This window comes from Cottoperca gobio, chromosome 15, assembly GCF_900634415.1.
Source record: "Cottoperca gobio chromosome 15, fCotGob3.1, whole genome shotgun sequence".
In the NCBI taxonomy this organism is placed as follows: Eukaryota; Metazoa; Chordata; class Actinopteri; order Perciformes; family Bovichtidae; genus Cottoperca; species Cottoperca gobio.
The window spans coordinates 2196054-2209745 of NC_041369.1; the positions used below are offsets into that span (position 1 = coordinate 2196054).

Sequence of the window (13692 nt, forward strand, 5' to 3'; positions counted from 1 at the left end):
AAGTTTGGTAACTTTTAGGGGTGTACAAAATCAGTAATACAGAGAGAGAGAGGAGAGAGACAGAGAGAGAGATAGGGAGAGAGAGAGGAGAGAGAGAGACAGAGAGACAGAGAGAGAAACTTATGAGATAGTCACTGTGGAGTAATGTTCTCTCAGCAGCCCTACACCGCTTCAAAATTCTCATATTAGTTTTTAACATTAGCCATATATTGATCCATAACTTCTTACATTCCGAAGCCAAACCACTATCGTTATAAAGTGATGAATGTTATAGAACATTCATCTTAACCTCTGATCCTGTTCCCCACCAGCTGACCCCTCACCAGAGCCTGGGAGACATTCCCTCCAGTTGCCAGCGATTTGAAATGCCGGCTGTTATAGACCAGTTGCACCTGCTCCAAGTCCAGAGTCTCCAAAACCTCCTGACTGGGCCGGTCCACAACCTGCAGCTTTTCATGGCTGTCTACCAGGACCAGCGTACGACTGTTTATCCACTGCAGAGACGTAGAGACAGGAAGAGAACAAGTCATGCACTTACACTAACAAAGACATTTGTCTTTATTCACTGAGCCATGCAGCAGTAAGATCACACCTGTGGTAGAAAACCCTAGATCACCTAGAGCAGTGGTTCTCAACCTTTTTTGGGCCAGCACCCCCCTATCCAGGAAGTTTGAGATTCAAACTTTAATCGGTGTCATAGACTGCAGCCAATCAGGGTCAGACATTCAAAGTGTAACCGGTGTGAAACTATTTGCACTCTTAAGTAATCCAACAATAAACGAGCACAAAGCAACAAGTCTGAGGCCCTTTCAGCTCGTGCAGTTTGTAATGTTTCGTGCTGTTATGCAGCTCGAGAGCCTTTTTCATGACCGCGTCCGCACAAACTAGGCACACTGGCCTTTTACATCCACAAAGAAATAATCGTTCGTCCATTTCTCCTGGAACATTCCACATCCACCTTTCTCTTTGTTACACTCGCCATGCTGCGTTTGCTGATATCAATGACAGTTTAATATTGAAGTTTTTTGACACGATGGGACCACGTGATGACACGTTTCGCTCGTGTTGTGTTCAAGGACCCTGACCTTGGCCAGGAAAAACAGTCAGTCGCCGGTTATATTCTATATCTGACTAGATTTGGATTAATTTTTTTGGAGTAGATTTTTTGCGTGTGTTTATAAATTACCTCGCAGGCAGTACACACAAACGCTCCCCAAAGACACATGAACATCCCCCTTTCTAAAATATTGCTCTCTTTCGGATACTGCAGGTCAGGAGTAAGTTTGGTGTTTGAGATAAGAAGGACATCACAGAGATGCTGTCGCTCATTTTGGTTCTCAATCTGCTTTTGGTAACAGTTGCTCACTGTTTGCTCACATATGTTGAGCCGAACAGACTCATCATTCTTTGTGCGTGGCGTCTCATCAGAGGAAACTTTTCCAAGCTCCGGTAGAAGTCGGGAGGGAGAAAAGCTGATGTTGACTAATTAATATTATATAAGTTTATAATTATTATTATATAAGTTTATAATTATTATTATATAAGTTTATAATTATTATTATATAAGTTTATAATTATTATTATATAAGTTTATATAGTCTCTTAAACTTCTTCTGCATTCATCAACTAAACATGCCAGGTCTGCCAACCATGGAGGGTCACTCAGCTCATGAAGAGGTCGGTCCTTCTCTTTCAAAAACAGATCGATTTCTGATCTCAGGGAATAAAACCGCTGCAGCACGGAGCCGCAACTCAGCCAGCGCACATCAGAACGGTGGAGTGCGTCCCCGTATTCAGCATCGACATCAGACAGGAAAGCTTGAAATTCTCTGTGGTAAAGTCCTCGTGTTCGAATTATGTTGTTCCCTTTAGACTCTTAAGACCAAGCAGCTCTTCCGTAACACAAAAGTTATCGTCAACTCCCTGCAAACAAAGTGAACAGCTGTGCGGTGTCTGTGCATCTGTGCTCTCATCACATGCAATCAGTAAACATCTAAAGCTCAAGCTTTATCTGACACTTGATGTTTTAAGTTAGCTGACAAGTCAAAACTGTGTTTCTGTGTTAGAACTAAGAAGTACAAAACATTCAAGCGCAAGTTTATATCTGGGCCATATTCCATTATACTTTTAGAATTTGCTGCGGGCCAATTAAAAATGCAGTTGGGCCGTAGTTTGGACACCCCTGGGTTGGACAATCTGTCTATGCAGCTTCTCTTGCAAATTGAGCGTATTGCAAAATGATGCCAGCATTTCACCATCATTGTTTTTGTCCCTTCTGAGGTTAAGAGTTTGTTTAATCGTATTGTAATTGTCACCACTGACTGCATTATTATGCACAGAGAACATGGTGACAGGACTTTTCTTTTTTCAATGCTCAATTACACTTTGTCACGGCTGTTATCCTGTTACGACACCAAACATTAGAAGTGGCCCAGTGTCTTGAGTGAGGGACTTACACTCAGGCTGATGATGTCACAGCTGAGCTGGAGCTGTTTTTGTTTGATGACATGGATGGTGCCTGTCTCCTCCTTCTTAACCTGAACAAAGAGGAGAACATTAAAACACTACACACTATTTCCCACTGAGAACGTTACATTACTCTCAGGAGTCTGGTTCTAAGTAGTATAATTTTTTTTATCTTATAATCTGAAAACAACATCTATGTTCAAAGAGTAGTATTATTATTAAGTGTATTTTCCTATTTTAAAGTTAAGAGGGAGATGAGCAGATACCAGGAGGAAGTGGACCGTATCTCCTTTACAAAAAGCCAGCATGGGGTTGACCGTCTTCTGAACAGGAACAAACTGCCAGGCCAGCTGAGGAACACTGGACGGATCCGACTGGAGAAAGAAAACACATCAATTGATTAGCCTCTTAAAGTAATGTTCCAAGAGCTCATAGTTGTAAATAAAGCTGAATGTCCATTTGGAAATAAAAATGTTGAGCCATGGCGCGTAAAATAAATGGAATTCAACCATCATTCATTGTATTTTTCACACCTGTGCCTTGAAGGTGAATGATGGTTGAAGACACCCCTGCACTGGAGGAGGTTGTATGTTGTACATTAAGCCCATTGAGGTTCACTTATTCTATGACTGAACCTGTGTACCTTTTAAGAGCAAGAGAACAATCCGGCCTGATTTATTACCTGATTCACAATGAATTAGCAGGTTTTATTTATAGACCTGATGCATTGCTTCTGCCCTTTGTACTTGATGGCAATGCCCCTGCAGGACCTCTAGTATCCTCCTTAAAGTTCAGCTGGAAGTAGTATGGAATTTGCAATTTATTGGCCAATTTGGAATAGAAAATACTGAGCAGACATTATGGTATGGACAGTAAAGCTTTGAGAAGATTCTATGGACTTTCGGATACTTTTCCCTACCTATAAAAATGCTTATCAATAGAACAACACTGCTAGCCAGTCTTTGATGAGGCAGGTGAGAGGGTAGCTGATGAATGCTTTAATCTATGGCCTTTAGTGTGCATTAAGATCTTACGCTAACTGATAACCTCAGCACAGAATCCGGTGCAAACAGAATTATACATGTCATTGTATCGATGAATCTGGGCCAGCATTATCCTTAACAACAAGATGAACACGCAGACAAATATACAGACCTTGCTGTAGGGAAACGTCATCCAGACTTTCAGCGAGGGCTTTAGTCCAATGACCAGAATCTGGGGAAAGAAAACCAAAAGGCAAAATATATTAGGAACTTTATACCCAGGTGTGTGGATACGCTGAGGATGGAGGGTGCACTGTGTACCTTAGTGAGAGAGGCCATGGCCAGCAGAGAGTAGTGTGTGATTGGATGATCTTTGAAGTCTGGAGGCGCTCGCAACGGTTCGATACAGCAGACCTCCCCTTTAGATCCACTGAAGAGACATCGAGAGTCACAGGAGCGCATCCCCATCACCCGCCTGGAAACAAAGAGACACAGATAGCATTAACTAATTAAAGAAATATTACAGTCATCTGATGCTTTGGCTTCTCTTCTCAAGCTGAACCCAGATAATGAATAGTATTACTGTTAGTGAACAGTAACAGTATCTGAGCAAGTGAGTGAGCTGAGAGATTGTCTGCAGTGTCGAGAACAGGTGGGTGTGGTAAAGCAGGATGACAGCAGGGAACAATGACAGCTGGATTTACTGAGAAGACTCAGTCTCAGTCAAACCTTTCTTTTCAAAAAAGCCTTTCCTTAAAACCTTATGTTTGTTGTTGTTGTTGTTGTTGTTGTTGTTGTTGTTGTTGTCTTTGTATTGGAGCGCCTTGAGATTGCTTTTAGCTATGAAAGGCGATTTATAAATAAAATGTATTATTATTATTATTATGTTGTATAACTGGGAGCAGAGTGACATGACACTAGAGTTCTTCTGTATATGTACAAATCTTCAAAGTGAACTGACTACACTGAATCCACACTGTCAGGGACAGCTCCCCTCACTGGTGACTGGGTGCAGATCAGCTGTGATCCACAGGACATTAATTTCTTGTTAAAAGCATCAACAGCCCCAGAAACAATCATAATCTGATAATTCAGTTTTATAAAACAGTGCTGCTGAGCTATTATGGTTATATGCAGTGCTCGCGTAGGCTAGTTTTGTACTGAACTTGAGGAGACAGCAACAGACTGAACGACAGACAGAACCAGCTTCAAACGTTGGGGGTGAGTGAGCACTGATGTGCTTTTTTTAATGGTGATGTGACGGCTAGGCTTAGGAGAACAAAGTGAAGGAACAAGAGTCAGTGACTACGAATGTTGAAAAAATCTCAGAAAATGATTCATGATTCTCAACTCTGACGGACACTATGTATGAAAAGTAAACAGTGCCTCTTCCACTAACCTTGAAGCAGCACTACAGGTGTTACAACCTGCTTAATGGGTGGTGGATGAACACTGTGACTGATCTTATGGTAAAATAATAAAGTTATTTAATTTAACCTGAAAGACAGCTCGAAAACAGATCCTCCACTGTCATTGCACACTGCAAGAGTCGGGTCATCTGTGAACTACAGACAGAAACAGAGAAACAATAACAAGGGACAGATGGAAATCATCAGGGATCCAATTCATGCAAGAACAATTGTTGTTTTGTGTGTGTGTGTGTGTGTGTGTGTGTGTGTGTGTGTGTGTGTGTGTGTGTGTGTGTGTGTGTGTGTGTGTGTGTGTGTGTGTGTGTGTGTGTGTGTGTGTACCTTCACATGCAGAATAGCTGTCCCTGGAGGGTGGGCATCAGTGATTGTTCTCAGGAGCTTCCCACTGGCTAGATCCCACATTGTAATCTAATGAGACAGACAGACAGACAGACAGACAGACAGACAGACAGACAGACAGACAGACAGACAGACAGACAGACAGACAGACAGACAGACACAATTCTCTGTACTATCAATTACAATCAATCAATTTCAGTCTCTGAAATAAAAACTGTTGTTTTGTAACTTGACATAATACATTTAATACATTTGAATTGTTTAACCTTAAAGTCAAACTAGTTCATTCTCATATTTAGTTCATGATATTGGGTTTAAGCAATATGTGGATGATTATGCCACTGCTGCAAATACTAAAGACAAGCCTGAGTCTGTTCAGGGAAAACTTAACGTACATAAAAGGTTTCATTTGATTCTGGAGAAGTGTGTGCCTCTACAAGCTGATCAGGGACAAAGTGGATAACAATATTGTACCGCATCAGCTAATGTGCATAAACACAACCTCCGCTGCGACACTCCCCTCCACAGACTCACAGTAAGCAAACTGGATAAAAACTGGCACCTGCCCGAAATGGTTAGAGGAAATGAAGCCAAGTGACAGAGCCCACTGTAGAAAAAAGGCCTCAGAACACTTGTGATTACAGCTGTCAATTATTTTCATAATCAAGCATTTTATGGACTATCCAAAAGAATGTGGCTTCAGCCTTCTTGAAGAGCTATAACATATTTGAGTGTGGTTTCAATGGTATGTACAGTATGTCAGCATGTGTAGCCACTGTAGCTGTACAGTTGTGTAGTGTATTCCCTTTATCAGCAGCATGACACTCTTGGTCTCCTGACAGATACTTCTTCCATTTGGTAGTTAAGTTAGCCGGCAGTCAACAGCTGCACACAGCCTGTTAGCCTGTTAGCCTGCACTGCTGGACTAGACACCAGACTGCAGTCCAGCGGCTGACGCACTTTCACATCCCAAAATGATGAGACTGTCTGGCCTTGTTTGATTGCTCGGTTGTTGTTGTTTCTTTACTGCCTTTCCCTTTGTTTCACTCTTCCACTTTTGTCTTTTGTCCACATTCAACTAACATGGCAAACTCTTCTGATGTATTAAGAGAGGTCCACAGTCTTTACTTTGGTTCCTCGAATATTGTTTCATCCCTACCAGACAGGGCATCATATTTGTACATTATGCACATGAAAGACAACTAGAGATGGGACGGGTTCCAATACTGAGGTAATTCAATCTTCAGATATCGGACTGACTTTAGCACGAAGTTGAGTGGCAGCTCTATGGGCACATACAGCCTGCCGTTTGTGTCATCACATTGATGGACCTTTGGCTCTTGAAATGCATGGTGAGAGTCTCTCGCTGTGCTCTCAATAAAGCATCACTTCAACACTTACTAGTCAGTATTAATAGTCTAGCTGTCCTTTATTTATTAATGCAGATTTTCCAGCTTTAAGAGGACGATATTGCTCTCACTAGAAAAAAAGTATCAGTGATTTAGAAAACCCGAGATTTTCAGTCTCAACCATCAACTCTCTCAGAGCACCACTGTCCCTCCTCAGTACCACCTGCCATAGAACAAACAACACATACTGTATACCATCAGGAGAAACCCTGTTGACCTTTAACAGGCTGCTGTTAGATTCGTCACTGTCTTTGTGAACTTTTTAAAACTCTAATGAACTCCCAGTGAACAAGCCTGTGATTGTATGCATGTGTGTCAGAGGTATACCTGTCCTTTGGCGAAGCCACAGAGCATTCGTGAGCAGTCGTGATTGATGCTGAGGGCAGAGACGGCTCCAAACTCTGCCCCAGTGGCCTTGGTTCCCAGACAGAGCCGTAGAGCCTGATTGGTATCTGGAGGAAGAATGAAGAGGACATTTAACTGCAGAAGCAGGTGGACAGACTTATAAAACGTGTTGATGGTAAAAATGAATTTGTAAAAAAGGACAACCTCAAGGTTTCACAAAATGATACCAACACACAACACACTGGCACCAAATGAAGCTGGGAATGATATTTAAAAAAAACTACCAAATGTAAATAAACAAATCAAACAACAAAACATGCAGCAAAGTAGCTCGGCCAAACCAAAATGGACATGAGCGAGTCAGGTTGAACACAAAATGAATATTAAGCATGAGTGACTCGTCTGACAGGGATGTTCGTACCTTTTCCTGCCCGGCATCATTATGTCAGCAATATAAAGAGACATGGGTCAGCCCTGCGGAGACCTCAGCCCCAATCAAACCTCAGTCCAAACCCAAACATCACAGTATGAACTTAAGACTCAAATCATTTTGTATCAGTGGAGACCGAGAGCTCTTTGCATATTTTCACAATTTCCCCTGTAAATTATAACAATCCTGTAAGACATAAAACATGCTATAAATATTGTATGTCTACAATTCTCTTTTTAAAACTACCCATGCTTTATTTTAGCTAACTTCACCAGGTCAGGAGCAGGTGTGTGTTGGTCATACTGGACTTCTTCACTCCTGTTACTGCAGCTCAACAACATTCATCATGTTGAGCTGCAGTAACACACAATAAGAGAACCATTCATAACCATAAGCAGTGTCTGAAGAGAGAGTCCAGAGATGGATACTGTGTAGATAGAAGGAGTACTTTATTCATCTCAGCAAAGAAGACAAAGATATCCAAACAGCTATACAATACTTTTTGACAATAGAGGATTTTTACTTTACATATATACATGTGTAATGCTGAGGTGTTCAGGTAGCGCAAAGTTAAATGCAATTAATGTATAATTATAGACCTGTTATTGCTTAGATCATTTAAATACGATGTACGAGTCCAGGGTGAGAGTATTTGTGTTAGTGTTTAGTTCTCCTCCCAAATAAACTGAGCCCACAGTCCAAGCCACTGCCTGTGAGCCGCAGGGTTGATGGTTCAAGTCACCGACCCGACCTAAAAACAATGGAGTGTGACTGCTACTTGGAGAGGTCCCAGTTCACCTGCTGCCCTGACGTGGTGCCCTTGAGCAAGGCACCGGACATCCCCCTTCCCCCCTCACTCCCATTGCTCCCCGGGCGCTGTACATTAGCTCCTAGTACTAGGATGGGTTAAAAGCAGACTCAGTGGGGACTAGTTCCCCTCCCGACCCCCCTGTCCTGACTCAGTGGGGACTAGTTCCCCTCCCGACCCCTCTGTCTTGTACAGGGAGATGGCAGCTGGCAGGAAAGACCTCCTCTAGCAGTCCTTGTCACAGCTGAGCTGGATCAGTCTCTTACTGAAATTTGAAAGAAAGCTGTTTGACCAGGAGGTGGTAAAAGAGGATGTGAGGTGTTTTCCATGAACAGCATCCTCTCCACCACCTCTAACAGCTCCAGGAACAGATGATGCCACTGCCCCGTCACAGTTTCTTCAGGAAGAGGAGGGTGCTCTTTCCTTTCCTGCAAACTGTCTGTGTTGCGTTCCAGTCCAGACCGTTGTCAAGGTGAGCTCAGCGGTATCTGTACTTATCCTCCACCTCCACTTCTTACCTGGAGACGTGGCTTGCCTGTAGCTTGGGCCATGCTTAGAATGGGTGTGTGTTTGTGTGTGAATTAGTCATTCTGATTGTGTGTAACAGAGGCTGTGTTGTATCAGTGTGAGGAGGTCTGAACATTCTGTCAAAGCAGCAGGGAGCAGCAGTGTTTTATTAGGGAGAAGTGTTCCTTTATAAAGCAGATGCTTGTGGATGTAAAGAGTGGTCAGGGGTATAAAGATGATGTTGATCATGATTGGCTAACTAATGAACCGTTAGTGTGAATCTTTACAGCCGTTTACAGCTGAGCCTTGACCAAAGACCAGTACACACTGCAACCGTCATGGAGCAGGGACAGCTACTTAACAATCCCATGGATTGGTACTTTTGCCCTGCACAAAATACATGAATAATTACTTGTACCTGGCTCGTCCCTACCTCTTCTGCACACGTTACCTGTACACACTGCACAGGCTGCTGGAGCTCTGACGCATTCTCTATTCCAATGCAAGCACTGATAACTGCTACGGCAAATATTACTCATATACCTGATAGGACTGCCGATAGAAAGTCTTTTCAAAATATTAATGCTAGATCCGAGGAAGACGCTTGTTTATATATATCATTGATTTGCAATGGGAAAACAAATAAATATATCCTAACAGTCTAATACTTTTATGCTATTGCTACCATTATCATGGCTACAACTATACTGTTACATTAATACCATTACAGCTAATGTGGTAACTGAAACTACCAACAGCAATGCATGTAAACATTATTATTCACTGCCGATGTACTATTACTGTTATTACCGCTGCTTCTGCTGCTTCTGACCGTTTCTACCTAAAGCGTGGCCGTCGTGGCTCAGCAGGCATCAACACTTATCAGAAGATCGGAGGTTCAATCCCCAGCTCCTCCAGTCCGGCTCTCAATGTGTCCTTGGGAAAGAGACTGAAGCTCCAATCCGTGTGGATGACCATCAGATTAGATGATGAGCAGTTGGGCACCTTGTATGGCAGCCATGTCGTCTCTTTACCAGTTAGTATTATTTGTGCATGTTACCACTACAACCCACTTCTACTACTATCACTTACTAAATGCATTTTAAATTCTATGTCTTTTATGTATGGTTTGATGTTTTTTTTATTCCATAAACTATAAACAGCGCAATTTAAAATAAATAAAATCACAAAATAACTTTGTGCCAAGTCCTATACTCAGGAATTATATTATACTACAACTACTGTTCACTTAGCCGAACATTTCATGGTCAGTCAATTCATTTGCGTATTGCTCTGTTCTCTAGTGTTACCCTGTGAACATGGCAGGCCAGTAAGTCCTCACCATCCATGTCCTCACGCCCTGTACAAATAATGGGTACCGATTTTAAAAGGTTCAAACAAAAGAAGGCCCAAATAAAAGCACACGTGGATGTAATCAGTCCAATCCTTGCATGGTGATAAGGTGGTGGCCAGGTCCGGGAACAGCGAGGAGCCGATACTGGACAGGAGATAAGGAGGGAGTCAACTGGTGCCTAGACGTCCTGATTACGCGACTCAATAAAACCTGGTGTGTGAGCAGCTCATGTGCAATGTGACTTCACCACCACATGCTGCCTGAAACCTGCACCAACAATCGGTCAGCTCCAACAACTGCTTTTGGCTTTTTATTTTCTGCAGATCATAAAAAGGGTAAGTACTCATATATTACCATCATGTGTGTGTTTAATGAGATCTGTATCCACATGGACGAGTTTTGTTTCATTTCGGGTGCATGCAATTTTCCTACACCACTTCTCACCAGTCATATTCTGTTTTTGTCATATTTAATCAACTACATCCATCAACATTTTGGTCATCCATTAATTTAATGTGTTTAATATAGCGGTTCCACTTTAGCTTCTGCCATAACAGTTGCTAATCTTACTCTCTCAACATCTTCAACAATTTGAAAACACACATCTGCAAATAAAAAACACAACCACATACATAAGATGAAAATGTTTTCTTAATGTGCAGTGCGTTGAGCTCTCAGGGCCGCTGCAGCATGACTATTCAAAATACAAACATCTCCAACTCTCTTCATTTTTCAACTCTCTTATGGAAATGAGGAGTTTTAACAGTTTACAGTTTTAACAATACATTTTACATGGCAGTAACAACACAAACCTGAGCTTCAGAAGTAAGTTAGCGCTTACATGGGTTAATAACAGAGGTCACCTTCAATTAGTGAGTGAGAACACACACTGAAACTCAACAAACGCTCACAAAGGTGTGTATTAATCAGTAAAGCAGAGATGACTGAGTCTGACCAACTGTTACTGTTTCAGAGATGCTGAATTTGCTGAAATGATGCTGTCTTGTCTCTTATTCCCAGCCAGCCTCTTCCCCCACCACCGCTCCACACCTCATCACAATGCCTCATCGCATCTGCTCTGTTGAGATTAACAACAACTCTGGCAGCTACACTCTCTCCAACCCAAGGTTATGCATTGCTTTTGTACTTGTCTTTGTCTAAAGGTAATGAAAGTACATTGTAAACCGGACTTAAGCAGTTCCTTTGATTGTAGTGGTTGTATATTGTAACAGCATCACAAACAAACATGAAGTGATCATCAGTTGTTAGTTTTAGGGCTGTATTGATGTCTCAGAGTCCAGTCAAGTCAATTTTAACTAAGCAACCCAAATGGCTTTACGGTCTATACATCATGCAACACCCTGCCATGCAATCAATGCTGTGTGTGCAGCATAGACAGAAATATGACAATATTAGGAAGATAGATTGTCACCTCAAGCTACATTGTTCTCAAAATTAAAATTTACTTACTAAGTCCTTACTTTTCTTTTTCAAATAAGAAAGCTGCATGCTCCAACACACTTTTCTCTGTTTGTTTTGTGAAGTCAGATCTTTATCGAGTCCAGTCAGCTTAACTACCAGACTCAGTGCGTCGGAGCTGCCCAGCTTGCACACTGCTCTGATTTTTTTCCAATGAAGGGTGCTTCAGGGTTTGAGTCAGCAGTTTGGGTCTAACACTTTTCTGTTTCAACACAACAGTTCCCGTGTGCACAAAGCCAGGTCCATAAAAAAAAAAAAAAAAAAAAAAAAAAAAAAAAGGTTTTCCCAGTTTGGTGTAGAAAAACTTGACAGAGCCCTGACGTCAACCCCGTCCAGCACCTTTGGAATGGAACGCTGACTGCAAAGACATTTTTCACACCACACGAGTGGAATGCTCAGCTGTCCACATACCATGTTGTGTATTTTTTAATGGTTCTGTGACATTACTGCAGAATCATTAAGGTAACACACAGCTTTGACTCCTTGTGGGTGTGTTCACGTGCTTGTACAGCAGAGACATAAATCCCCACTCAAGAATGGAAAATCTATGGTGTGATTTGTGAGAACATGTCTGACATGTTGTGTCTCTGTGTTCAGGGTGTTCACAGAGAGCGGATGTTGTGAGGTCCCTTTGCCACCTATGGTGGGTCCCTGCTCTGCTGCCAGCGCAATGTTCAACAAGACCACTGGCAGTGCAACCGGATCCGTCGGCGTCTTCACCTATGACCTTTTCAACTACGACCTGAACGACTACAGCCACGTCATGGCGGTCATGTTCTCCGTGCCCTTTGATCGAAACATGTACTCCAACTGGTTTGCTGTGGGGATCTTTGAGAGAGGAAACAACTGCGACTACAATCTCTATGATGTTATGTATAATGGAAGTGAAAACAATTTTGTAAGAGCAAAGGCTGACGGCTCCAGCATTTCTTACGAGGGCGATTATGTTATTGTCAGTGCCTCCATGTCAGACTCAGGTGAAGCAGTCCTGAGGGTGGATGTCAGTGATACAGGCATGTATTAAGTCAAGCGAGGATCATCCTGCTGTTGTTATGGAAGCTATATGAGATGATCACAGTCATTTTGATCAAATATATAATCAACTGACAAGTGGTGCTCATTAATCAACATACTTATAATACGAGTACACATGATTGTACACTAAATATTGGTTATTTCAGGTGTGATTTTAAAAAGATTATGCCTAATTACAAATAAAACCATCAAACCATGTCCTCTTTGGAAAATATAATACATGATTCTAACATTATCCAGGTTTCTGATGGTCTGTGCAGTAGTGTCTGTGACAGCCTCAGTACATTTTATCCTCCAATATTTATATATTGTCATTTTATATTGGATTACTTTTGCCCATGTTTTACAGCTGACAGCACATAAGGCCGTGTGAAGCGCAATTTAGAACATCCTCAACCTCAACACTTAAAAGCTCACACATGATTCGTAAGCATTCTGCATGACTTGACATGATGGTAGAAGGACACCAGAGCACACTTCCTCAGATCTATGGAACAGGACCGTCTAAAAAGACTTTGAATTTCATGACCCTTCTTGGACTGATTATACAGCGAGCCTATGTTTAGGTGTGTGTGTAAAGGACAGACACTAGAGGGCACAGCTACAATCAGTAGGAGTTTGTGGACGGGTGTGTATGATGTAGTGAAGGAGATATTTTTGGTGATGTACATAAACCTTTCTACAGTTACTTAACTCTGGTTTAGCCAAGAGAAAAAAAGGTTTGTCCCAAAATGAATTTGAATTGTTTTGTACCTATACATACCTGGAGCATTCTTTTAAAGAGAACATACCATGTACTGTAGGCTTTCTATATCTTGCATTAATAAGGACTTTGTAAAGTTACACTTCTTATTAAAATAAACCTGATATGTGGTAATGTAAGATAAAGAGCTTCTAAGTAAGTACCAACCTCCATTTCTCACACAAGACAACATTCTCTGCACACTCTGCGAGAGCAACAACATCAGCAGCATGCAACAGAATACTTGTGTTCTCCACAATTTATATACAATTTAATCCTTTCATTGGTAGTGAAGCATGGTTCCACTAGAATTATGCCGAGAAGATGTTTGAAAGGCACACAGCCATGTGTGTGGACTTCGAGAC

At 41.8% G+C, this 13692-nt stretch overlaps 2 protein-coding genes across 2 annotated transcripts in view; one reads left to right on the forward strand and one right to left on the reverse strand.

Moving 5' to 3' along the window:
• Nucleotides 1-13692, reverse strand: part of vps8 (VPS8 subunit of CORVET complex) — a 33466-nt gene that overhangs the window by 4605 nt on the left and 15169 nt on the right. Inside the window, exons 7-14 of the mRNA XM_029450172.1 lie at nucleotides 6955-7079; nucleotides 5201-5287; nucleotides 4947-5014; nucleotides 3771-3924; nucleotides 3622-3681; nucleotides 2733-2840; nucleotides 2457-2537; nucleotides 324-494 (exon numbers count right to left, since the gene is read on the reverse strand). Of these exons, the coding sequence (XP_029306032.1) occupies nucleotides 324-494; nucleotides 2457-2537; nucleotides 2733-2840; nucleotides 3622-3681; nucleotides 3771-3924; nucleotides 4947-5014; nucleotides 5201-5287; nucleotides 6955-7079 (854 nt within the window). The remainder of the gene's footprint in view (nucleotides 1-323; nucleotides 495-2456; nucleotides 2538-2732; nucleotides 2841-3621; nucleotides 3682-3770; nucleotides 3925-4946; nucleotides 5015-5200; nucleotides 5288-6954; nucleotides 7080-13692) is intronic.
• LOC115019816 (DELTA-sagatoxin-Srs1a-like) lies at nucleotides 11131-12574 on the forward strand. The gene is made up of 2 exons (XM_029449455.1): nucleotides 11131-11198; nucleotides 12148-12574. The coding sequence occupies exons 1-2, from the start codon at nucleotides 11131-11133 to the stop codon at nucleotides 12572-12574; spliced, it is 495 nt and encodes a 164-aa protein (XP_029305315.1).